Source organism: Rhinolophus ferrumequinum, chromosome 21 (genome assembly GCF_004115265.2).
Source record: "Rhinolophus ferrumequinum isolate MPI-CBG mRhiFer1 chromosome 21, mRhiFer1_v1.p, whole genome shotgun sequence".
In the NCBI taxonomy this organism is placed as follows: domain Eukaryota; kingdom Metazoa; phylum Chordata; class Mammalia; order Chiroptera; family Rhinolophidae; genus Rhinolophus; species Rhinolophus ferrumequinum.
This window is the reverse complement of record NC_046304.1, coordinates 41,625,536-41,651,601: the sequence shown is the minus strand read 5'-3', so window position 1 is coordinate 41,651,601 and position 26,066 is coordinate 41,625,536. Positions and strand designations below refer to the sequence as shown.

At 55.0% G+C, this 26,066-nt stretch overlaps 1 protein-coding gene across 1 annotated transcript; it reads right to left on the bottom strand.

Annotated features, from left to right (window-relative positions):
• Positions 1–2,471: 2,471 nt before the first annotated feature.
• Positions 2,472–24,962, bottom strand: MRC2 (mannose receptor C type 2). The gene is made up of 29 exons (XM_033091108.1): positions 24,558–24,962; positions 23,634–23,807; positions 23,273–23,437; positions 22,945–23,058; positions 22,286–22,429; positions 19,509–19,697; positions 19,189–19,343; positions 17,790–17,897; positions 15,649–15,764; positions 15,032–15,180; positions 14,199–14,416; positions 13,314–13,456; positions 12,092–12,194; positions 11,671–11,809; positions 11,525–11,560; positions 11,084–11,244; positions 10,914–10,981; positions 10,085–10,185; positions 9,639–9,781; positions 7,133–7,247; positions 6,850–7,013; positions 6,555–6,663; positions 5,825–6,063; positions 5,514–5,682; positions 5,270–5,419; positions 4,824–4,943; positions 4,450–4,629; positions 3,948–3,974; positions 2,472–3,828 (listed from the first exon to the last, which is right to left on the bottom strand). Exons 1-29 carry the CDS (start codon positions 24,805–24,807, stop codon positions 3,605–3,607), a joined length of 4,173 nt encoding a protein of 1,390 aa, XP_032946999.1. The 5' UTR covers positions 24,808–24,962; the 3' UTR covers positions 2,472–3,604.
• Positions 24,963–26,066: the final 1,104 nt, after the last annotated feature.

Genomic DNA, 26,066 nt, shown 5'->3' with positions numbered 1-26,066 from the left:
TACGGGCAGCTCTGTTCCAGGCGAGCCATGTGGTGTGGCTGGCTGGCTCCTCACCCCTGCGGCCTCACAGCGCTGCCCACTGGGCCAGGCCAACTCTGCCAGGACACCTGGGAGGAGGCATCTCTGCCCTGACAAGAAGAGGTTGTGAAAAGCCTGACACCATTCTCTCATTCATTCATGGATTTGGCGAGCTGTCCCTGAAAGTCCAGGTGGCCAGAGCTGGGCCGCTTCAGCCCTGCCAGTTCCTAGCATACAGTACCCTTTGCGCAGGCCCATGGGGATGGGTCTCAGGGCATCCCCCACCCAACAAAAATGGCACGTGGAGGTGCTTAATGCTTAGTGAATTGAGCCAAAAGAAAGGAAGCTCTCTCATGAGCTCTACTAGAGCAGCGCTAGAGCCAGAGGCAAATAGCCAAGGTCCAGAGCCCTCCTCCTGCTCTGACAGGGCTGCTGGAGCGTCCCCTTACCCTCCTCTTGCAGCCCCCCCCCCAGCAAAGAGGCTGGGAACCAAGTCTGTGGGGCACCCCCAGGGCCTATGACGCTGTCTGAAATGCTTGCAGGTGAGGGCAGGGCTAGGAAAGGAGAGAGCAGTGAGGACAGGTAGTTCTGGAGTGATTTAAACCTCTGGACACTACCAGCCACTGCCCTCCAGACAGCATTGGTCATTTGGGTCCTCACTTCCTCAGCTGCTCCTGCCACCCCAGGAGTCAGCCCTCAGCTTTTCTTCACTCCCGGGGCAAGGGCTTCTGCCCAGGGTGACTCCCTGTAGCCAAGCTGTGGCCAAAGACTCACAGATGAAGCTGTTCCTGAGTTTGGAGAGAGAATCACTTCAGGGTGAAGCGGATTCATCATTACGGAAACTGACTGGATTGGGGCTCCCTCCCTAAAGTAACAGAGTCCTGCTGCTGCCATGGGGCTGCAGAGCGGAGAGTTGGAGGAAAACTGGAGGAAGGCCAAGCTGCTTTTCTTGGGCTCAGCCTCAGAAAAGCAGCTCACAAACCCCTGCTGGGGCTCCCTGACTCAGTAAATGGCACCCCACTCACTCTGCTGTCAGGCCAAAAGCTTTGGGGCATTTCCTGACCCCTCCCTCCTCTCCCACAGCACATCCAGTCCCCAGCAAGTGCGTCTGCTCTCCCTTCAGACAAATCTGTCTTTTCACACCAACAGAAAGATGCACAGAAACTAAGAAATCGTTACCTGTCGGGGCAGGGGACACAGGTTGCGTAGGGACAGGGTGAGGCTCCTCAGTGTGTACCTTTCTGTATCATTTAGGCTCTGAACCACGTGACGCTATTACCTATTCACAGAAGTAGAAACTTGTTTAAAAAAATCATGAACAAGGCAAAACACGCACGAACGCGCACGTGCACAGAATCGGACCACTGCTGCAGTCATGAGCCAAACCACCTTCTTAAAAGGTTAATCAGATTAGCCATTCCCACTGTACTTAAAACAAAGTCCACACTCTCTACCACTGGGCAAATGGCCCGCCCCCACACCTCCCTACCCCCACCCTACCTCCCTCCCCACCTCAAGTTTCAGCCTCCCTGCTGGTCCCCTGAAGCACCAGGGACCCCCACAGCAGGGCCTGGGCTATTTCACCTGCCTGACACCTGGCCTAGGTGTTCACATTGTTCACTCCTTCACCTCCCTCAGGTGAGACCCTCCCCAACCCATGTCCAAACTAGCACCCCCGCCCCTTGGGCTGCTTTAGCCCTCCTCACAGCACCTGGCTGACCTGGCAGAGCTGAGCATCCTCTGTTGGCAGGGCTGTCTCTTTGTTTGCTGCTGTATCTCCAGCTCAATTATCTGCTGAGTGAAAGAGCGGATGAGTGAAGCGGGTGTGTGGGGCAGGAGGTCCTGTGATCCATTCCCCTGCTCTGGGTGGTTTCAGAGCCCAAGCTCCCAAGGACAAGTGTGTGCTTTTGCGAAGCTCAAGGCAGGTATGATGGCTACTCTGGAAGGATGGTGATGGGAAACCCCCACCCAGGGCTGGCCTCGGCACCACAAATGCTCCCCCAGGAGCCACAGCCCAGAAATAACAATAACAGGTGGCATTTATGGAGCACATACTACAAGAGCTCGTGGCACTTGCTAGTCTGCTTTGCACAGATGATCTCACTTAATCCTCAAATACCCTTAAAGCAACCCTAGGCGGTGGGCCCTGTTTGCCCATCTTACACCTGTTGAAAATTGAGCTAAGTTGCACAAACTTACACAGGTGTCAGGTGGCTCCTGAGCTCTCTCACCCACATACAAATCAAGTAGAACAGAAAAACAGAGGAAAGGGTGAGCGGGCCCAGAAAGGTGAGGTCCTGGAAGAACAGAGCAGGGTGAGTGTCCCGTGAGGACCAGAAGATAGAAGCAAAATGGTGCACTGCAGAAAGAACGCACGACGCGAGCTCCAAAGACAGCATGTATCTCTCAAGCGATAAGAGGAACGAGGCTCACAACAGGACAAGGCAAGCATCCTCTCTCAAGCCTCTTAAAGGTGTTTTATTTGTTGCTTTTCTTTTTTCTTTTTTTTTCTTTTGACAATAATGGCACATTAAAAAATTAAGAACTACAAAAAAAGGACCATGTCTTTTGAGTCCATGTTCACATTGTCCCGCGCCGTGGCACCAGGACAGGTCGTACACTTCCACTGGGGCTGGGATTCCGGCCTCTTGGAAAGGCACTGGGTCAGCTCTCTGCATGGGGCCACTCCAGGAGCGTGGGCACTGTTCCTCTGGGCCCCACTAGAGGGCGAGCACCTGGAGCCGTCCCAAGCTACCACTTCTCTGAGGCCCCCAGGACTCTGGAAACCCCCTTCTCTCTCTCTCCAAACCAGAGCCAGGAGCTGGAAACACGAGGAAACTTATTTTGGTCCCCACAGGGGACTCTTTAGGGACAGAGCCCTCCCCCGACCGGCAGGAGATGACACCCCAGCCCAGCTCGGTCACCCCCAAGAGGTTGGGTGTCTCTCCCCAGTCCTGTCTCCAGCCCAGCTGACACCACAGCGGTGCCCTGGCCCCTCCTGTCACGCCCAAGGGCCACCCCAGCAGGCACAGGAATGATGAATGCTTGGACCCTTCAGCTGACCCCCCACCAAGAGCAAGAGGACTCCCCGAACCGCAGGGCCTTGGCTCAGAAGGAAGGGCTGGGTGAGAAGTGGGAAAAGGGGCTGGGGTGAGGGGCTCAGAGCTGAGGCTGCCAGGTGGGAAGGAGAGAAGCGACAGAGGCTGGCTGAGGGCTCAGCGGAGGCTCCTCAAGCTGTGCAGTGAATAGGGGATCCTAGGACATGGATCAACAGGCCTAGGCAGGGGGGGTCTGGGAAGAAAGAGGCAGAAAGAGGCTTCTGTCCTGCCTCTAGTTACTGTAGGGGCACAGGCCCAGGTGACAAGCCCTCAGGTCCCCCAAAAGGCAAACACCACGCTGCTCTCAGCCAGGTCTCAGCCCAGCCCTCATGGGAGGGAGGGACCCCACCAGCCCAGGCCCTGCCCAGCCCCACCTCCCATCAGCAGCTCCCAAGGACACCCCTCCATAGCCCATCTTGGACTGGTAGCTAGTGGGGGGCCCAGCTGACCCAGCTCCTCCTGCCCAGGCCCTGACCACGCCCTTGGCTCTACTCCTGCTGCTCGTTCATTTCCATGTCGGACACCAGAATGTTCTTCTCTGTGGCCTCGCCGGGACCGGAGGAGCTGCGGCTGTAGCGGGCGCCCTCAAAGGCCCCACGCTCCACGCTCTGTCGCCGCCGGTAGAGGATCAGGGCCGCGGTCATCAGGGCCAGGAGCAGCAGCACTGCCATCAGCACCACCACCAGCGCCGCCGGGTTCTCTGGCAGCGCTGCTGTGGCAAGAGGGACATTCAATCAAGAAACCCCACCACTGCCAGGAGCCCGCTGCCCACCACCCAGAATGAGGGGAAGAGGAGGGAGAAGGCTAGTCTTAGCCCTGCCTTCTACTCACCTGACGGGGAGAAGCTGCTCTCCTCAGCTGCAGGGAAGAAGGTGGAACCAGTTAAGAATAGCACTAGTAATAATAACAATAATAAGCAAAGACATATCGAGCACTTTCTGAGTGCCAGACACTTAATTAGTTCATTTCATCTTGTAGGTACTGTTGTTATCCCCATTTTACATACAAAGAAACTGAGGCCATAGAGTTTAAGTAATTTGCCCAGGGTCACATAGATGGTAAGTGGTTTGGCCGGGACTTGAACCCTGCCCATGCCCTTAACCACTACAAAATGATGGGTTTGCTGTCTATCTTGGAAATTTGTAGGAAAAGCTGGTCCTTCCTACAGACCAATTTATCCCAGGGGAGGGTCCCAGCAGCTCCAGACCTGTCTGTTCATTTCTTCACATGCACTGTGTCGCCTGCAGAATTAAACGCAGCCCCGAGCCACACCCCAGCACCAGCTTCGTGGGGGCGGAAGGAGGCTGAGCGGTGTGCCTGCCAGGGCACTCACCTCGAGGGAGCTTGCAGACAACACCCATGGTGATGTTGGTGCAGGCGCCCGGCCGCCACAGCCCGCTGCTGCTCTGGATCCAGTAGCAGCTGTTGTGACTCAGCATGCTGGGGCCCAGGCCAGGGGGCCCCCAGTTGGAATAGTTCACAGCTGTGTTGTCCTGCCAGACCAGGGTGCCTCCTATGGGAAAGAAGGCACTGAGGGGGTGCAGGGGAGGGCTCACGTGGTGGAGCAGAAGCAGATGGGAAAGCGCAGGCGTGTTTTAGAACCAACTCTCCCTCCCACAAGTCCTCACGCCCACCAAGCCCTGGTGGAGGGCATCTCCCCTATAGCCTGAGGCCTTAACCTCCCCACCCCACACACAGGGTACCCACCTTTGGGGTTGAAGTTCATGCCTAGCCAGGCGCCCCGACTCTGGCCTTCAGAGCTCTGCAGATGCTCCCAGACAAACACGTTCTCCATTTCATCCAGAATGGACAGGACTGCCCCACCCACTGACACAAGGGAGGTCCACATCAGGGCATACGGGTCTCCCTGGGGTACTAGAGCCCCCCCAGAGGCCCCAGCCCTCCTCTCTGGCCGCCTGAGTCAAGGATGGTGTGGAGTCCATGCATTCGTGTGTGCACGTGCTCACATTGTAGGGGTATATACGCATAATGTCACATATGGTCTCTGTCTATGGGAATGTGACAGGGCACTTATGTGTGAATGTCCACGGGAAGAGTGTAGCATGGGGACTGCTTTCATGGGGTCTGAGTGTCCCTGAGAGGGGTCACCACCCGAAATGCCCACGAGTGGGTTCTAGCCAGCCCTCACCCACCTCTCTGGCAGCGCTGCAGCGCCTCCTTGTGGCCCAGCAGCAGCTCCATGTGGAAGGAGTAACAGTGCTCCCGGAAAGGAATCCATGCAGAGTCGGCCAGGCCCTGGGGACAGCTGCCGTGGTAGCTTATTCTTCGAGGAGGAGGGGGCCCTGTAAGGGTGCGGGATTGATGAAGTGGCCCAGAGTCCTCCCCGGAATGACCTACGCCTTGCCCACCCCTCCATCCAACCAGGTGGGCGCTCACTATTGTTAACTTCACACATAGCTCCCTGCAACTTGGTGTCGCAGCTGGTGGTACGCCAGGCCCCATCCACATCCACATAGGCGCAGCCTCCTGGCTGCTGGGGCTCCCCGTCCTGCCAGCTCACGTAGCTCAGGGGCTCCTCTGAGACCCAGGAGTACCGCCGGGAGCCCTGCGCACAGGGAGGCTGTCAAGGTGAAGGGGACCAGCCACGGGAGGTGGGGGCAGGTAAGGCAGGGGGTTAGGAAGGGACAGGGAGGAAACTCAGGGGAGTGGGCCCAGTCTCGGTGCCTGGACAAGGGTTGGGAGCCCACCTCTTCACTGGCCAGCCCGATCCAGAGTGGTGTGTGCAGCCCTCGGGCAGCCTGAGTGAGGAAGGCCTGGGTGTAGGGGTCCGGCACGTGTGCCAGGCTGGTGTTGCGGCTCTCACACAGCAGGAGGGCATCATGCCAGCGGAGTGGCTTCTGCAGCAGCCGGAAGGTGCCACTGAGGTAGGAGAGCTCAATGCCCGGGGCAGGGGGCGATGCTGCTGGGGATGGGCTCAGCGAGGGGTCTACAGGGAAGGAGACAGGGCTCAGGCATGAGGCTGGGGGAGCACCCGGCATCGGGCAGAGACCAGGTTTCCATGGGGCACAGTGCTTGGCACAGACTAACACTGAGTGTTAGCCGCTGTTATGATTAATAATGCATTCTCGCTAATAAACCGAGGAACAAGTTGGAGCCTTGAATTCTCCTACCCCAGGACCCCAAGGCAGAGGGATGCACGATGTAGAAGCTCAGGTTGCTTGACACCATGTGCAATGTCTAGTCTTTCCTGGTCAGTCCTTCATTCCCCAAACCTTTTTCCTGATCCCCCTCGGTGCTCACGACTTTTCCCTCTGATTGGTAGCTGGCCTTTCTGCCCACCTGTTTCCCAAGCAGATACAAGACTCTGGGGGTGACCGCAAGGACCCCTGAGGTCAGGAACCATGTTTCATTCCTCCTGACATGGCCCACAGCATCTAGCCCAGTGATGGGGATCCCAAGTTCACTGGTAACATGTACCTGTGCCCTTCTGGCAGATGAAGCCGTGTGTTTCCTCCGTGCAGCTCCGATCATCCCAGCGGCCAGTGAAGTGGGCTGAGGGGCTATGCAGGACCACCGCACAGCTGGTCTGGGGGGAAGGAGCTGCTCAGGGGAGCCCCAGCAGCTGCCTCCACCTTGTGCCACTGCCCCCAAAAGGCACTATGAGTAAAGACGCTGGAAGAGGGGGAACCCAGGGAGTGAAGGCAAGTGCCACAATCTAGGGCAGCAGAGCAAGAGGTGGGTGGCACTGGAGAGTGGGGAGGGGCTTCCTCACCGGTATGTTGCCACTGGGAACAGGGCTAGGGCCAGAGGGTTCCCCCGGTGCCCAGTTGGCATACAGGAGAGGTTCTTGCTCCACCCACTGGAAGTCCCTCTGCGAGGCATGGAGGCCAATCCAAAGGTCAAAAGTCACATTGGGCAGGCTGGCTGTGATGAATGCTACAGTCCCCCAGAAGAGAAAGTTATGAGCAACAGGGCAGCCCCCTGCTCACTCTGCACTAGCCATTTTGGGGGACTGTGTCAGAGGATACTGGGACCTCCCCAGGGGCTGGCCCTACCTTGTTCTAAGGGGTTTGCAATGGTGACCAGTTGGGCCTCTTGCTGTTCACAGGAGAACTGTGCCTCTGACCACTTCACCTGGTCCTGGGGGTCCTGGCCCTGGATTCGGAAACACTGGGGGCGGAGGGGGAGGCATGATGTCCAGTTCCACCTCCCTGTCCCACAAACCCAGAAACTCCACTGCGTACCCCTCAGCAGCAGGCCCTGGGGAGGCTTTGGGGGCTGTGAGAAAAATATCAGAACCAGGACATCTGGGTCCCCTCGAGCAAGCCTCCAGTACCCTCTCAACCTGCCACAGCAGATCACACACACTTGCCCACACTCTGGGGAATTTTTAGTGGGAGGACTTCTTTGGGCCACCAAAGGCTCTACTACCTATGACAATGGCACCTGGGCCAAGCACTGAGAGGTAGGACAAGGTCTGTCTCACCCTCTGCTGAACATCCTGAGTGTTGTCTGAAATCTGTTATCTTGCCCTTTGAACTTACACGATCATCTCTACGATAGCTTTATCTTTATTTTTCAATGATCCGTGTTAGTCAACAGCTTTTAACACTTGTAATTTCATGTTTCTCTTTCCCACCTTCATTTTTTTCCATAACGTTAAAGGAAATCTTTATCACGTGAAGACTCTCTTTGAAAATGAAGGATGTACAGTAATTTTCTGCTCAGAGGCAGTGTGATGGGGAGAAAGAATATATGTAAAATTCATTCTGTTTTATATTAGGCGGAAGAACCCTTGAGAAGAAGTTTTTGGAAAATTTTAACAACATGAGAAAATGCTCAAAATACAACACTGAGAAAAAAAGCTGGATACAAAATTGCATTATTTAGTATGATCTCAATTATGCAGAAAAAGGCGGGAAGGGGAGTAAAAGATAGTGGTTATCTCTGGAGAGTATGGGTGAGTTTTATTTTCTTTCTGTATTTTCCGAAGTTTTAATAATACACAGGCCTTACTTTTTTTTTTTTAACAGAAAAAGTATAATATTCGCTCAACTATTCTGAGGAGAGTTCTATGACGCTATGCTCTATGACGCTCTATGACGCTAAGAGGCTGGTTGCACTCCAATGTATGACAAAGACTTATGGAGTATATTATCTAGGGTTACCTAATCTAATCCTCTCAGTCAGAACAAGTGGTCTTACAATATCCTGCAAAGAAAGAGTGGATGGAAGCTCACGCTAATGATGCCAGCACAAACAAGGAAACCTCCACCTTCTCTTCCCGGGATAAACTCCCTTCAGCTACTAATAAAAACAGTGAAGGTCTAATCAGGTCTGATCAATCAGCAGAAGGTGCAAACAGAACCACTTTTGGAAAGAAACTCATATTCTAGAAGAAGCATTTTGAAAACATGTTTAGAAACATATCCACTCTAATTTTATTGTCCCAAACTTTACTACCTGTACACTCAAAACACTTGAGAAGAAAATCTTCTAAATGTTATTTTAAAAAAATCTGCCAAAGACTTTTTTTTTTTAACCTACTTGATCAGGTCTTATGATTAATATATGAGGGAGATTAGTTTCAAATGCAGAAATTTACTAGCCAATTTTTATAGAAAAACCTTTCTTTAATCAGAAGGACTGAAAAGTGGAGAGAATGCCTAGGAAGCCCAGCCAATGATGGGTGAACATTTTTCGCTTTGATCTATTTGTCTTTGTGAGTCAACTTTTTAATCTGCAACAAGCATTAAATCCATGTTTTGAAATAATCAGAACTTCAAACAAGACCCGTGATTCATGAATCACAAAGTGTCGGACCAAGATTTTTAAAAAATAATGAGGAATATGCAACCACTGTGTTTTTTATAATTATTTACATATTACGAGTGATGATTGATAATTTTTGAGTGAGCACAAAAATTTTTTCATATCACTAATATAGAAAAATTTTTAAACTTAAAAATACTATTTTAAAATCTTTAGCTCATGCTGAATACTGTTTTGTTCTTGTGTGTATTGTCCTATATATAACATTAGTCACATTAGTATGGAATTAAATTTACACATAGATATTATGTACTCACACAAATACAGGGGGAGCCAAAAAAATGCATGCACATGACTCGTATTCATCTTTTGTTCTTGGTATATATCGAGTATTACAATTTTAATACAGTTTTTTCCTTTCTTAAAATGTGTATACATTGTTTTGGCACCCTCTGTATATAGCATACACACACACACACTTTGTATGTTCAATATTTTATTTCACTAATAGGAGTTCATTATAAAAATGTTTGACGACCACTGATCTATAAAACTCACCAACTCTTTGGACAATCTCAGTTCCTGATGGATCAGGTGTTACCACACAGAGTCATTTTCTAAGAAGTCTAGCCCTGGCTCGGGGGCCAAGTAGGAGAGGTGGGTGCGTACAGGCAAGAGGCAATGACTTCTGGCCTCTTGGTGTTGGCAAAGAGCCAGGACTTCTGAGGCTCAGCCTTCCCATATTCACATCCTCTCCCCAACTCCTGTGGGTGACCCCCCTCCTCCTACCTTGTTAAGGAACTGATTCCAGCCAGAGGGGCAGCCCCCCAGGGCCGTGGGTGGCAGGTCGGGGGGCTGCATCTTTCTGGTGCTATTGCTGCGTTTGCAGATGTAGGGCAAGGCTGTCAGGCACCTCTGGTCCCCCCAGTCCTCTGCAGAGAGGGGAGGAAAGGGCAGTCACCCCCAGTTCAGGGTAGGGCTGGCAGCATGCTTGTCTCATGCTGAGAGGAGGCTGAGCTGGGGCTCAGGTCCCTGTGCCCAACTCTGAACTCAAGTCCTCTGTGGCTGTGGGACCATGGGGACAGGCCTTCTCCTGTCTGGTCTGGCCCTACTTGAGTTGTGGGAACAAAGAGAATGAGAAGAGACTGAGGGTCCCTGCCCACGTTCACCTCACTGGCCCCAACATTGACCCTCTCCTCAGCTTCTGTTACCCCGTGCCCCCACCTTGCCCTCACCTCGGCTGGCTGTCATGTACACGCACTTCTTATCCTTGCCGATGGGCCGAGGTTTGCCGGGTGCCCAGGAGATGAAGTTTATAATGGATCCATCTGTCCACCTGCAGTAGCACCAAGCAGGGGTGACTCTAGCACTGGCCCCAATCTCCACCTCCCCCATATACAGCAGTAAAGGCCATGGGAAAGAGGGCAGGGAAGGGCCCAAGTTCAGGAGCTCGTCTGTAGGCTGAGGAGTGGGGCTGTGCTCAGTACAGGGGGAGACCCGAGGACCTGGTGCCTCCATAAGGCCCGGCCTTCCCTGGATACCGATTTCTCCAACTAGAGAAGAAGTCTAAGAATCCCAGAGCAGGGCTCCAAGCACAGCAGTGTGCGGATACCCATGTGCTCCTGGTCCTTCCTGCCTCAGTGCATGGCAGGTGGGCCCTGAATACAAACAGGCCCCTCTGGACTGTTGTCATGTTCTTCCCCATATCCTGAGGGGGACTTCTTTATGAGTGACTCCAGCAGAACGTGAGCTGCCATGATTTAGTGCCCAATAACGTGCTGGATTCTGTGCTAAGGACCTCACATATCTTATTTCTAATTCTCACAACAATCCTCCCAGGCAGACCTCATTATTCTCATTTTTAGATGAGAAAACTGAGGCCCAGAAAGGTTAAGTCACTTGCTCAAAGCAACACAGCCAGCAAGGGGCAGAGCTGGATTCAAATACAGGTCCATCAGTCTGTGTGTGCTGTGCAGCCTCCCGACCTGCAGCCAGGGGTTGGGGCCAGACATCCAGGCATGCACCCCCTCCCACACCTGCTCTCCCCACCCCCAGGGCTCCTACCTGAAGCGTCCATCACTCTCCGAGGTGTGCAGGCCAATCCACCAGTGCTGCTCCTGGCCCCTGGAGAACTGGGGAAGCCAGGCAAGCAGGGGAGGGTCGGCAGGGTCTCTCTTTCATGCTCCTGGGCCTGCCCTCCCCGCCCACAGCCCCATGCTCCCTCCCGTGCCCACCTTCTGCAGGTTGTGCCCCAAGAAGTCCAGCTCTGCCTGGCTGTGCACAGAAGCCAGCTCAGCCTGGAACCACGTGCAGACGCGCTGTGCCTGCGCCCACGTGGAATGGTGCTCAAAGAACTTGTACTCGGCCTCCTGGAAACGTAGCCATTCCCGCCGGCCTGCGCGGGCAGTGAGGGCGTGGGAGTGGCGGCCAGGCTGCAGCTCTCTGCCCGCCCATGGAGAAGGACAAGGCTGGTCCAGGGCAGAGTCAGGGCAGGTGGGCCTGCGAGCCCACCTGACTGATCCTGGCCAATACAGTTATAGGTGCCCCGATCCTTTTTCTTTTGGCTTGAACCCCTAACTTTTTTCATTTTTTCCTGGCTAGGCCCTGCCCCAGAGGTGACACGCCTTCCCCTCTCCGGACTGCTATAGCGAACAGGATGGGCAGGAGGGCCTCACCTTGTGGGTTGACATCCGGCTCCCGCACGTCCACACCTACCAGGACAATGTAAACAGAGATGATGCAGGGAAAGGAGAACCTCCCCTGGATCCTGGGCCTGCCGCCCTTTGCCCCATTCCGTCCCCCAGAACCACCCCCACCCAACCTCGAGGGATCTTGCAGATCCAGTCCAGCTGCGTCTCGCACTGCATGGCCACCCACTGCAGGGAGGCCAGGTCGAGCACTGCACAGCCCCGGATATCGTCGTCATCGTGCCGGCTCCGGTCGAAATTGTGGTAAGAGAACTGAAGACGGAGGTCAGAGTGGGAGAGGGTCCTAAGGCACGAGGCGCAGGCTGCCCCCATCCCCAGAAGAGATGAACAAGAGGCCTGGCCTGAGCTGGGAACCCCCCAACCTGGGCTAGACGACCCCCATCCTCCTTTCCGCTACCTGCCAGTTCCGGCCAGAAGCCCTACCTCTTGTTCAACCTCACCCACCTCCAGGCCCTGTGCGCCCCGCCCCCAAAGGACCCCGCCCACCATCAAGCCTCTCCCACGAATGCCCCGCCCACCTCCTCCAGGCCTCACCCCCAGGCCGTCACTCCAGCGCCAGCTCTGCCCCAGTCTGGGGTCTCGACGGTTTAGGCCGATCCAGAACCAGTGCTGCTCATGGATCTCAGGCTCAGATTCACTTCAGCACAACCCAGGGGTTGGGACAGAAGAGATTGGAGTGAGAGGAGCAGGGGCCAAACACACCCCCGCCCCTTGCAGCTCTGATCTGGTCAGTGTCCCAGGGCCTGAGGTCTCTCCATCTGGGTTTCATGCTCACCTGGGGTGGGGGATACACTGTTGGGGCCACTTAAAAGCTCTCTCCCCAGAGAACTGGACCAGGCCCCCAGCTCATGGAGTGGTGGGTGGCCTGGCTCCCTCCCGTGGCTTCCCTTTGGGTGGGGTTTGCTCTGCCAGTAAGGCTCTGAAGCTTTCACTTTAGGGAGTTTAAAAGCCGATAGGGGTGGATAAACCTGGGACTCTGGAATCAGGTAAACATGGATTCTAGGCCTGCTTCACCCATGGAGCAGCTCTGTGACTGTGGGGAAATAACCCAATCTCTCTCTGTCAGCTCACAAGGTCAATAATAATATCTACTTGCTAGGGTTGCTGAGAAGATTAAATAAGGATTAAATGTTTAGCACAGTACCTGGTACCTGGTGAGAAGCGATCAATATGAGCTATTATAATTACTAGTCAAATAATGTAATTGTGGTATTTGCTGGGAGGAGATGTCCTTGGAATTAAGACCTCAGGAAGCCTGGATCCACCTGGATTTTTCCCCGGGCTATAGATTACAGGTGTTGTGTGTATCATAGGATGCCTGGAGCCCACGGGACAGAGATGGGGTCCTGGAAGGACCTCCACTGGCAAATGCTCAGTTTTGTAGCCTTTTCCCCTTGTCTCTCAGGAAAAGCTTTTTATTGAGGAGTGTGAGTTATTATGGGATGGGATAGGGTGGTGGGAAAACACTCAACTTGTCTAAGGTTTTGTAATGGAGGACGAATGGGGAGGAGTTACTGTGTAAGTTTGTGAGTCTGAGGGGGTGTTGCTGGCTCTGTGATGCTGGTGGACAACACCTGGTCTCCAATTCCAGGGAGACCAGGGGTACAGAATGGTCCTGGCACTAGCAGCAGATACACAGGTCACTCCAAGCCCTCACACAGGCCACGCTAGAATCACCTTCGCCCTGGCCCCTGCCCAGCAAACCCAAGAGCCACACACACAGGCACGCACGCAGGCCACCACCCAGGCTCAGTACCCGAAGATCTTGTTGAGCATGTTGGCCACAAAGTGTTCTTCCTCATAGCTGGCCAGGCTCAGCAGCTGGGCCCCCAACTCCTGGCAGGCCCCCTGGGCCTGGACCCAGCTCTTCTTGTCCTGCAGTCGCTCTGAGCTGAACACCTACAGGAGCAGAGCCCAGCTGTGGAAGCTGTCCCCCCTGGCCCACTTCCCCGGGGGACACCTGCCCCACTATGACAGCAATGGGGGGGGCTGGGGTTTCACTGCACAGGGGATCCAGGCTAGCTAACAATCCTGCTCATCAGAGAACGAGCCTGGAGGAGGAGAGCCGGCACAGGCAGGTCCTGCAGAACGTCCCCTGCCCGGTCCCCCTGACCAGTGGCAAAATCTGGCTCTTATCTCAGCAGAGCCACAATTAGCTATGAGCAAGTCCCTCCCCCTCCCCGGACTTCAGTTTTTCCATGTAATAAAAGAGCCTGGACTACATCAGTGGCTCCCAAACACAGCCGAGTTTAAAAATACGGAATACCAGGCCCCACCCCAATCTACTGAATCCCCATCTCCATTGTGGCAGCCTGAAGATTTTATTTTTATCAAGCTACCCAGGCAATTCTGAAGAGCAGCCAGCCTGGCCCCCAACATGTGGGAACCTCTGAAACCAACAATCTATATGGTTTCTTCAATTCCTCAAATGTTTATTGAGCACCTACTATGTGCCAGGTCTCAGATTCCACTGACAAGTTTCACCAGAAATGCTCTGTCTGCCGCCATTGTGGGGAAAAGTGTTTTCGGGGCCATTGTCTGGATGGTAGGTGGGTTCTACTTGGACCTCCCACCCCCAACCAAGGTGAGGTGCCTCTTTGCTCTCTTCTCTCTCCCTCCCCTCATGCCAAAGGCTGTGTACCTTATAGCAGTGCCGGAGTTTGGGGTCTGAGGCCCAGCCCTGGGGACAGGAGCCAGTGAGGCTGGGCGTAGGGTCTGGCCCAGGCAGTTCCGGTGTCACTGGTGTACCCAGGCTCTGCCTGCAGATGTAACGAGCCCGGAACATGGTGCAGTTCTTCACCTCCCACAGCCCCATGGCGCTGCCCGTGGCCAGGGCCACGCAGCCCCCACGGCTGTACCCTGAAGGAAGGAGAAGGGACACCCTTATGCTGAGGAGGACTCATGGTCTGGCCCTCCCTCACATGCCCGTGGGGCACCACCACAGCCCTCGCATTTGGAACCAGCTTGGCCAGCTCTGCAAGGACACACTGTGTGGGACCCAGGTGGGAAGAAGGGAATGGAGGCAGAGTCATAGCACTATGTTCACTCATATGAGGTCTTAGGCAAGTTGCTTAATCTCTCTGAAACTATTCATCATCGACCTCATCAGGTTATTGAAAGTGTTAATAAAAATAATGAATGTAAAATGGTAATAATAATAGTAGCAAGCGCTTATATTGTGCTCACTATTCTAAGAGCTTTACTTGTATTAACCCCTTTAAGCCCATATCAACCCCAAGAGGAAAGCACCATTATCCCCATTTGACAGATGAGAAAACTGAGGCTCGAAGATGCAGCTAATAAACAGCAGAATCAGGATCTGAGCCGGGCGGTTTGGCTCCCGAGCCTGTGCTCCTGATGGCTTCACCGTACTATACAAATGATCAGTTCACTGGGTCTCGGTCCTGGCAGGGCAGGTCCACCGAGGCAAGTCACAGAAGGGGGCTGACCAACCGCGGTTGAGGAGGGGCTCACCGGGCTGGTCCCGGTTCCAGTGGGTGTACATGACCTCATCCCCACTGAGCCAGCGGAAGGAGCCGGTGCTGTTGAGGTCCTGCAGGGCGGTCCAGAAGTACTCGCCATCCCAGCTGTAGATGAGGCTGCTGACAAAGGCCTGCTCGAACCTGTGGGGAGAAGGCTGGTCGCTCCCCACCACTCCTCGGGCCACAGGCTAGATGCTCTGCCCTAGGAGTTTGGGTGCTGTGTCCGACCAATAACTTGCTTAGGGAAGTGGGGACCCCTGGGGACCCTGCAACTAACACATAGCAACCCAGCTCCCCCTCTCCTGTGTGCACTTCTGTGCCTGACTGAGAAGAAAGTAGACAAAATCAGACAGAGCCAAGGCCTCTCTTGGGCATCCAGCCCACGTCTACACCTGTTCATGCCCCTGCCCAGTGTGCCCCTCCCTGGGGTGGCTTAATAGTCAGATTCATTCTGGTGACAATATTAGAAAAAGGCCCTGGAGTCAGTTGAGGCTCAAAGGACTCAGGTCCCTCTGTACTTGATAACAGGATGCTGCCCCGTTTGGCGCAAGGGCCACATTAGGCCAGGACATGGGTGAAGGCTGGTCTGTGTGCCCACCCCTCCTGTACCTATTGGTGATGGTGACCAGCTGAGAGCCGTAGTCGGTGCACAGGCGCCGGGCCTCACTGTAGGTCACTTGGTCCTCTCCCAGCCAGTAGCAGGATGGGCTGTGCCACTTCCAACCCTGGCTCGAGAGGGGGCAAAAGAGGGGTGTCTGTGGGGAGGATGCTCCTCTGTCACCCATACATCCGGGGGCAGGGTGATGCCATCAGTGGCATCACTGAATGTGCTGCAGGCTTGGACACAGCATGGAAGGGACTTGTTTGACACCAGGGATGGCTCTTCCTACGCTGTGTTCTACTCCATACTCTCCCTCTCACCATTACCCACAACTGCCAGACCCGGGGTGGAAGCATGGCCTAGCAATGGCTGATCGGGGGCAGCCAGTGACCTGGCCCATGGCCTGGTGCAGAAAGATAAGTGGCCCATAACACTCCTCTCTTGAATATTTAAACCAAGAGAAGCAATGGGAAAATTGCCAGTTGGCTGAGAAACCAAGCCAAAAAGCTGGGAGAGTTGCCAGGATGTGGAGGGGCCTGGAAAAGTGGAGAAGCTGGAATAAGTGGAGGACGCGCCTGGCCTGAGGGTTGAGGGGGGAAACAGACCCTCAGCGAGGGGTAGCAAAGCTGTGGAAGAGAGACCACCACTCCTGAGCAGCTGGCTCTCCACTACCCAGCCCCGACATCCCCCAGACCCCCTCCCTTGGGCCACCCTGAGGGGCTCTCTGCTCCTGCGGTTCAGATGAGGAACTGAGACTCAGAGAAACTACGTGATTAGATTTTGTACACAGATGGTACAAGGTGGAGCCTGGACTTGAACCCACACCACAAAGGTTGTGCCTGTCCTCACCACAGCCCTGCTTCCCCTAAGATGACACCAGATGCCTGCCAGGGCCTTTCCCTCCAGCAGCCCTTGAAGTGGGAAGCCTTGGGGTGGGCTCGAGGTTGGGAGAAAGAGACACAGCCCCTTGGGCAGGAACCAGGGCAGAAGAGAAGGAGGGGGTGTGGGGGGCGGTGTGTGTGCATGTGCGTGTGTATGTGTGTGTCCCGTATGCCCAGCAGGGCTGTGCTAAGACCCCCTAGCTCTCCTGGGGTGTTAACTGTGGCTGCTCAAACCCCACACACACTCTAGGCCAACCCTGGTGCCACAGTCGTGAGTAGCAATTCCTGCCTGTCCCCTCCCCCACCTCACCCAAGCCAGGACAGAGCCCCTGGGCCAGTCCCTGACCAAGCTGGGCCCCCAGACTCTTCAGCTGGGCCTGTCTGCTCTCGCCCTCCGTGACTGGAGGTCATGCTTTTTGGTGGTTCCCGTTCCTCCCCTGGGGGGAGTTTGGGTGCAGGTGGGAGGGGTGTGGTAAGGGGACTTAATCCAAAGGAAAACAGAGTGAGGAGCCAGTTTGGCAGCAAGGGGCTGGTGGGAGGAGCGTGGCCTGGAAGACGGAGCTGTCAGGGGCCAAAACGCCACAAAGTGTCCTATATGAGCAACCTCCCCATATACAGCCACACCATTCACACCACTGCTCGGCGGGGGGCTAGAGAGGGGGCGCCCGGAGGAGGGAAGGGACATGGGTTGACCCCCACTGTTGCCCTCTTTCATACACTTCGTCCCTCACTCACTTATTCTGCCATTCGGTCCTAATCCCTGGCAGGGAGAACATCTTTTAGTAGCCCCCCCGGGTCTAGGAGCATGAGGAGGGAGACCCCAGAATGGCCTCCTTCCTCCGGAGACAGACACGCACCCACTATGAAAGACGGCATGATCTGTGCCAGCCGTGCTACAGGTGGGAAAGCAGGTCTGGAGGTGCGGAGGACACAGGCTTACACCAGCAACCTCCACTCAAGGAAAGGCTGGCCAGACTCGGGAGCTGCCCATTGTCACCTCCTGTTCTCTGCTGCCTCTGGAAAGTGGCTTCCCCACGGAGAGGGGGCTCAGGATGGGGATGGGGAGCTCTGCTTCCTCCCGACAGCCCCTCTCCCCCACCCTATGCAACATCACTCCTTCTGGAAAGGAGCAGTTTGGAGAGCGGAAAACGAAGGGTGTGCCAAGGAAGGGAGAATGCAGTGGGAGCCTGCAGGATTTCCATCTCCCCCTCCGCTGGGGGCCCCTCTGGCTGGCCCCACGCAGCACCCAGCTCCAGAAGCACCCTCACCTTTCGGCAGCCGTGGTCCTCCTCAGTGGCCCCCTGGTTCAGTTGGCCTGGCTTCTTGCAGATGGACGGCAAAGACTGGTTACAGGGACTGTCATTCCAGCGACCTTCCTGGGTATACAGGGTAAGGAGTCGTCTCAGGCCTCCTCCCCTAAATCTCCCAAACCTTTCCGCAAACCTGATTTCCAGACATGACCCTGCCTCGGCGTGCTGTGTGATTCTGAGCAAGAGGCTTGACCTCTCTGCGTTCCAGAAGATAAAATGGGGAGAACAGGGTTAGTTCTATAAGTCGCGTGGGGCTGATGAGAGCACAGAATTGATGTGCAAATGCCTTAAAAACTTCAACAAGCACTGTCTAAAGGGAAAGAGGCACTCTTTTAGATTATTTATAGCGCATTTCATAATCATCAAGGACACACTAGCTGAGACTGTTGATGTAACTGATGGCAGGACAGACAGATGACATTCCCACTTCAAGGCGTCCAGCCAATACCTGCAGATCCAGGCTGAGCAGAGGCTGTGTGCCCAGACCCGAATCACAGCTGATGGAGCTGAGGAGGAATTCAGTGGTCAGCCCCTCCCAAAACCTTAGCCCTCTTCTGTCCACAGCCTCCCAGCCAGCAGTTTGTCTGCCTTTTAGCTCCATCCGAGGGTACAGGTGTTTATCCTGGCCCCCAGGAGAATGCCTGACATGTAGCAGACACTCAACAAATAATTGTTTATAAATTTTAAAATAGCATCCCCTACTCTAGATGGCTCTATCTCTATGGTCCCTGGCACTGTTTGTGGTATCTCATGGCACGGTATCCTCTCTGTCCCTGGAGTGGATAGTCTATCTCCATAGCTCTGTCCCTTTTTAAAAGGTCTCTTATCTCTGCCTGAAGTCTTGCATGAATTCCTCTATCTACCCACACTGCATCTGAGCCAACGACATGGCAAATAGTCATCACCCCCTAATTTCTTGAGGAGACAGGACTCCACAGAGCAGCCCGACCTGTGCAGCAATGTCCACATAATGTGGGTTCTGATGCCACCTGCTGGCAGGGAGAAGCATCTGGCAGGAGACCAAGATGGCTCCAGGCCACATCCTAAAGCTTCGGGAGAATTAAGTCTTTTATCCTCCCAATGACCCTCTGAGGTTGGCGCCAGTACTGTTTCACTGACAGATGAGGAAACCGAGGCAGAGAGGTTAAGTAACTTGCCCAAGGTGATCCAGCAAGTTGGGGGAGGAGAGGGGCATCAAACACCAGCAATCTCTCCATGTGGATGTGGTTGGTGGGGACGTGGGGGCTTCTGAGAGGCCATGGGATGGAGTTACGGGCAGGCGCCGATTATAGGACTGGGGTAGCACCGGGAGGCTGGCGTGTATTAGGGGCCCTGTGATAGGGAGAGGGATTCTCACCGGCCCCCAGATGGTAACACAGTCCTCCAGGCTGTCCCGGAAGTTGTTGGGCTCAAAGGGGTGCCAGTGGGTGAAGCTCACAAGGCTCCCGTCAGACCACTCAAAATTCATCTGCAGTTTCAAATCGTTGAGGCCAATCCACAGCTCCTCCACCTCTGGGGGGTGCCGTGGAAGAGAGGGGAGAGAAGACATGGAGAGGTCAGCCTCAGCCACCAGCAGGGGAGGAAGGGACAGACCCTGAGTCTCCTGGGAAGGATGGGCTGGGCTTCGGGAGGCCCTGCCTTCCACCCCAGACTGACAGTGGACAAGCAGCCCCTCACCTTGCTTGATCTGCTTGGTGATGAACTCCAGCTCGGCCATGCTGTGGATGCTGAGCAGGTCGGCCCCGCCCCGCAGACACGCCTTCTTGGACTCTTGCCAGCTGCGCTTCTCTGCCTGTAGTCGGTAGCAGTGGCCCTGGAAGGGCTGCCAGCTGGGCTCACACTCCACCTTCACATTGGCCCACACATCTGCAGAGACCCACGAGGTCGGGGCTCAGGCATTGAACCACCCGTCCTGGGCACCAAGCCACTGGGTATTAACACAGGCAGGGCCCCAAAGTCACTTTCTCCCCAAACCTGTCCCACATCAGCCCTTCTCACCAAGACAGGTCTGAATGCTGAATGATGCTGAAAAGAGAAAATCCTCCAGGGCTGCTGGAGGCCCAGAGGCAGAGCCCCAAGAGATGGTGGCAGATTCCACCCAAGACAGGACAGCCCCTCCAGCTGGGGCCCTCAGAGATAGATGGGCAGGATTCAGGACAGATCAGCCCCGGGAGCCTCCGTTTCCTTTCTCTAAATGGAGTTTCCTGCTATAAGGTTCAAACGTAGCTCATGCCTGCCATGCTTAATAAATGAAACCACCATCATTGTCTCAAATAACATCTATTGAGTGAGGACTCTGTGCTGGCCCTGGCAGTCCAGGATGAAGGCAGTAAGGAAATGGAGCCCCACTGTGTTGGCAGCACGTAAAGTCCTTGCTCACTGGATGGCATCCCTTGGCTGGGATTTCTCCTCTTGCTACTTCCCCCACCCCCAGCTCCTCTCCCTGCACCCTGGGGCTGAGGAACTGAGTAGTCATGGGCCCTTCCTGGCCCCCACTTCCGTGTATTTCAAGTTCACCCACTGGGGATCGTGGTCCAAGGGCAGCTGAGACAAACAAGCCCTCACCTGAGCCTTGGCAAGAGAAAATAAGATTTTACAAAACCACCCACAACGTCAGGCTTGGGCAGGATTCTGCCTGGCTGGGCGGGAAAACATGTACCCACTCGAAGCATCACTCCGGACTGGGATTCTGGGATCCACTCCATTCTGGGAACCTCTCCAGGGTCCAGCCATACTGTTTCCTAGTGACCCAGCAAAGTAGGCAGGGATGAGAGCCAGAGCGGGCTTGCTCCTGGGCTCCAGAACTGTCAATCATCTCTGTTGGCCACTGAGCTAAGATCTGAGGCTGCTGCCCTCCAAAAGAATAGGAGCTGAGTGGGTGTTCAGACCCCAGGGGACTTGCTTTGGGCTGTGGGAGGAAGGGAACTCAGGAACCATGGATGCTTTGGGGGCAAGATGGTGGCTGCCTTTGAAATGACATGGCTTGAGTGACGAGATGAGGAAGGCAGAAGAAACGGCCTAGAAAAATGCCTCTACAGAGAGATGTGGGTTGGGGTGAAAGAGAACCAAGGCTATGGACACATTTGCAGGTCCATGAGAGGACTCGCCACAGGGCCACACCGGGGAGACCCAGGAGACCTTGGTGAGGGTCTGGTCCCCAAGGAGGACCACAGTAGGCTAGACCTGCCCACACCGGGCCCTCCTTCCTTCAGAAAAGCAGCTTCTGAGAAGATCTGGACTTGGTGCCTGCCCAGGCTCCCTCCAGCTAGAGGTGAGGTGACTTAGTTGGGGGGTGGGGCGGCGACAAGGTTTTAAGCCTTTGCTCCTGAACCCCTAGGACGTCAGGGGAGAAAACAGAAGCTGACGGCCCTGGCTCGGTCTTTGGCAACACTTTAATAGTCAGAAACAGAAGTTTTACTTTCTGTGGATTTATGGTTTTTTTCTGGTTTTGCTGCATTTTACTTATAAAAATCCCCTCTTCACCATTCCCAGGGCTACTGGATTCCTACAGGGGCCCCTCCAGCCTAAACTAACAGACACCCTCCGCCACCTATGGAGATGCTTCTCTGGCCCAGGCCAAGTCGCCAGCCTAACAACAACCCTGCGAGGGGTGTGAGTTTATTCTCAGTTTGCACCTCAGAAACAGCTGCTTGCCCAAGGCCACACACCAGTGAGGGCAGAGCCCCCAAAGCAGTGTCCCGCCCTTTGCCACCCTCCCAACTCCTCTAGGGGACAGTAGAGCTCTTTCTATGAATCATAAAAGTCAGCAAGACACTCCCAGATTCAAAACCAGCAAAGGCTCCCCACAGCACACCTGGTTCCACCCAGACTTCACCAAGCAGCCAAGCCCCTTCAGGAACTGGCTGCACCCTGCCTTTCTGAACTGTTTTCTTCATCACACTCGCTCAGTCAGTGCTTCTTAAACTCGACCTGCACATGCATTGCAGGTACAGGATTGTGTGAAATGCAGGTCCTGATTCAATCAATCTGGGATAGGGCCTGAGAGTCTACATTTAGGTCGTCCCTCGCATCTCTTTATGCCACTTTAAACTTTACTCCACTTGAAATGTCACTTCCACGAAACCCTTTTTCACTCTCAGAAGCCTAATCAATTCCTTCTCTAGGCATTTCTTCTCCTGTAACATTTACTACACATATTTTTGTAACAGTGCGTGACTCGGGATATTTCAGTTGTGTGTTGAGATGTCTGTCACCTCCAGCAGACTGTGACCCCCACTAGGACAAGGTAAGTCATACCAGCATTTAACACAGTTCTCAACAAATCCCCCAATGAATTAATAGCACGTTGCGCGTTGTTCAGACTTTAGCTGAGCCGTTAAATAAGAACAGGGAGGATCCGCGTCACCTTGCGCTGTGAGGCTGTGCTGTGGCTGTGACACTAAGCCCCTCCCTTCCACACACACCCCCTCCCCCGCGCTGGGACCACCACTCACCAGGAGACGGGGGCTCGGCCGTGGCATTGGGCTTCTTCTTGCACACATAGGGCAGCGCGATGCTGCAGTCACGATTCTGCCAGCCTCCGGAGGACTCCGTGCGGATCACTCCACAATTCTCCTCGCTCGGGTTGTCTGGCTGATCTGTGGGGAAGGCAGGGCACCAGCACCCCAGGAGCGAGACTCACACCCTGGCCCCCGGAGCCTTCCTCCTGGCCCCCGAACCCTCTGCTCCCTGCGAAGCCTGGCCCAGAAGGAGATGCCCAGCGCTCCGCTCAGCCTTCCCCCATTGGCCACGCCAGGGCTCACTGCTTTCCCTCCTGGGTCCACATGTCCTGAGCCCTCTACTCAGCAACAGGTACCAGCCCCACTCCGCCTCCCCGGCCAGGCTGCTGGGGCACTGGGTGCACTGGTGCGCGGGGCTGGGGCTGAAATCCAGCCTACCGCCCGTGCCCTGTGCCCTGTGCCCTGAGCCCTGAGCATTTGTTTATAATTCACACAGAGGCACTGCACGGGCCAGTGGGGCCAGTCCAGGAGGTGGGGGCATCCGCCCCTACCCGGCATCCCTGCTTGCCTGGAATGAGGTACGAGGAATAAATAGGAGGCTGAGTGCCTGTGGCGTCCCCAGGCCACCCTGCACCCCAAACCCCACGCCTCACCACTCTCCCAGTTGAGGTACTTGAGGGGCGAGTTGTCCGACCACTGCCAGCCTCCACTGGTGTCCAGGTCATTCAGGCCAATCCACAGTGTGGAGCTATAGCCAGTGAGGAGCCCTGACAGCAAGATGGTGACAGTGAGAAGCGGGGGGCCCATCCTCGGCCCTCCCACTCTTTGCCCCCACCAACACCATCCTTACCCCCACAAGCAGAAAGGGCTCAGGGTCCTCCAAAGGTGAGAGCAGGTCTCAGGCTCCTGGCCCCCTGCCCTGTCCCCAGCTGGGCAGGCCCCAGCCAGCCAGCCCCACCCAGGGCCTGCCTGTCGTCTCACCATTGATGTAGGTCTGCTCATGGATCTCGGTGATGCTCAGCAGATCCGCCCCCTGCTGCTCACAACTGGCCCAGGCCTCCCTCCACGACAGCGTGGACTGGAAGTTAAACTGGTAGCAGCTGTCGGTCAGCTGGTCCTTGTCCCAGAACGTCTCACAGTCGTTACCTGCCACCATGACAGCCGGACGTGGGTCCCTCCCGGGTCCTGTCCTTCAGGGCCCACACAGGGGTCCCTCACGGCGTGCAGAGACCCCACCCAGGCTGTTCCGTGCTGGGAGGGAGGGGCCACTTCTCACCAGTCCCAGAAGTTCTGCCACCCACACCCTCTGGCCAGCCTCCTGCCAGGAGCCCCCGGCTCTCACTCTTGATGGGGCAGAAGCCCCAGCGCTCGTCCTTGCCGTAGTCCTGGGTGGTGGCACACCACAGGTGTCCGTCCTCACGGCCTGTGCTGGTGCAGCCATGGAACCACTGGTTGTCATACTTGAAGGGGATGGTGCACGGTTTCCCATGGGAGTTCCCCTGGATGGTGTAGACCTCTGCAAGGAGGAGAGCCAGGCCTTGGCCTCTGGACGCCAGAGGCTGCCCACCCCTATAACCCAGGGAGCCAGGGGTTGGCAGGGGTCAGCAGACAGAGAAGGAGGCAGTGGTACCAGACTGTGGCTTTACGTCCCCCTCTGTCATCAGATCAGCCCAAGAGCCTGGGAAGGTTTCTGCTGCTTATCCCAGTGGCTGGGAAGGGGACCCTAATGCCCCAATGCCTGTCCAAACTCCAGCTGGGGGAGGGGCCTCCACGTCATCCATAGAGGTCTGAGCCTGAAGGAATCCTGCTCAGCTCCCCAGCCTGTGTGCCCCTCCTCCCAGGTTCCATCCTGGAACTTAAGGCGGCTTCCAGGAGAAGGACCCCAGGATGGAGCTGCCCACCACAAAAGGCCCCTTGCTGGGTGACCCTGGTCCCTATTCGCCTCTGCAAAATGGGGATCAAGGCACCTCTGGGGCTTACTCTGGAGTCTCCCTGGAGAGTGGGCCTGGGGAAGGGAACTTTCATTTAATTTTGTATTATGCACTTTTGTACTGTTTGAGGTCTTTACAAGTGTGTATTTTATTTTTTAATAGGTAAATTAAATGCTTTGAAGTTAATTTTCTTATTCAAAAATGCTTCCTATTACAATTAAAGATGTGACTGCCAAAGGTGTGTAGAGGCCAAAGGCATTGTCACCCCAGAGACTGTCCCTTTGTGGCTCCCTGACAATAGGGACCCTTCCCCTCCCCTGCAAGCAGCCTCTCACCATAGTAGGGCCGAGCACACAGATCCTCGTCACTGCCATAGATTCGCCACTGGCCACTGCGGGTCTGGTCGCCGCGCTCGGGTGTGCCAGCCTTGGTCGTGTTGCCAGCACGGCCCCCCAGGAGCAGGGAGAGCTGGTCACCCAATGTGCGACAGTGCCAGCGAAGATTCAGTGCCTCCCGATCACATTCGTACATGCCCAGGGAGGCGGTGCTGTTGGTGCCCGGCCAGCCTGTGCCCAGGCACTGCATGGTGCCCAGGTTGAAGAGCCGGTTCCGAGAGACCCACTTCCAGCGCTGGGCAGGAAGACTGGCATTGCAGCCTGGGGAGACTCTGACTTGTCCACCCTGGGCCTCCAGGCAGCCCTGCAGTCCATGGCTGAAGATGAGGAAGACGTTGGGCTCTAGAAGGGGAAGGCAAGGCATGAAGCCACCACAGGGGCTCTCCTGGCTGGCCCTTGATGGCCGGTGCCACCTACAGACATGAACCATGAGCCCAGGGCTGGGTTGTGAGCCTTCTCTCATATGTCAAATCACTCAGTCCTCAATACTAACCCCTTTGGGAGGGTGGTGAGAAGCACTGCTACACCCGTGTCCAGCTGAGGAAACATCTGCATGCCAGCCTCTGGGCTGGCCCCATGCCACCTGGGGGCAGGACTCAGCCCTGTGCCATCCCAAAAGCAAACCCAATTCTATATGGCAAGTTGACTACTGTAAACTTTTCTGAAGATCTTAATGGGAGCGGTGGAGACGTGTACATCACACACCACATAACTCTGTTCTGTAGCGTGGTTTTCCACCAAAGGTCTTCTCCAGCCTGGAGTCATTTTATCTCACTCTTCCCCGTTGCCCTTCAGCCAGTGGCTCCATCCTTTCCCCCCATCTAGAATCTTCTCAAACCACTCACCACCACCCATACCCAGCCATTCATGCCCTCCATAACCATTTCAGTCCTATTTTTCAGGCAGCATTTAGCTCTCTGGCTTCCCCAATCCTACATCTCCTTGTCCATCACCTCTCCGAACACTCACTTTACAGATCAAGGCTTAAAATTATAGAAAGCAGATTAGCAGTTGCCTGGGGCTGCACTGAGGTGAAAGACATGGGGAGTGATTGCCAAAAGGTACAGGGTTTATTTTGGGGTGATGACAATGTTCTCAAATTACCTTGTGAGACAGTTGCACAACTCTGTGAAAACACTAAAAGTCCAATTAATTGCACATTTTAAATGGGTGAGTTTTACAATATGTGAGTTATCTCAAAGCTGTTATATCTTAAAGTTGTTATTATATTTTAAAAGGGGAGAGAGAGAGAGAGAGAGAGGGAGAATGAGAGGGAGGGAGAGGGAGAGGGAGAGGGAGAGAGAGAGAGAGAGAGGGAGAGAGAGAGAGAGAGAGAGAGAGAGAGAGAGAGGGAGAGAGAGTGAGAGAGAGAGAGAGAGAGAGAGAGAGAGAGAGAGAAACTTGAGATGAGTTTGGAGACATAAAGTGACCTACTCACAGTATCACAGA

What these genes read in the sequence shown, in the direction of transcription:
- MRC2 (XM_033091108.1), bottom strand. Translation starts at nt 24,807, where the DNA reads ATGCAGTGCCTGGGCACAGGCTGGCCGGGCACCAACAGCACCGCCTCC. An exon ending in GTACCTCAACTGGGAGAGTG is followed by an intron (nt 22,430 to 22,944) that starts GTGAGGCGTGGG and finishes CCTTCCCCACAG; the next exon opens with ATCAGCCAGACAACCCGAGC. An exon ending in GCCGGATGTCAACCCACAAG is followed by an intron (nt 11,245 to 11,524) that starts GTGAGGCCCTCC and finishes CTGCCCGCGCAG; the next exon opens with GCCGGCGGGAATGGCTACGT.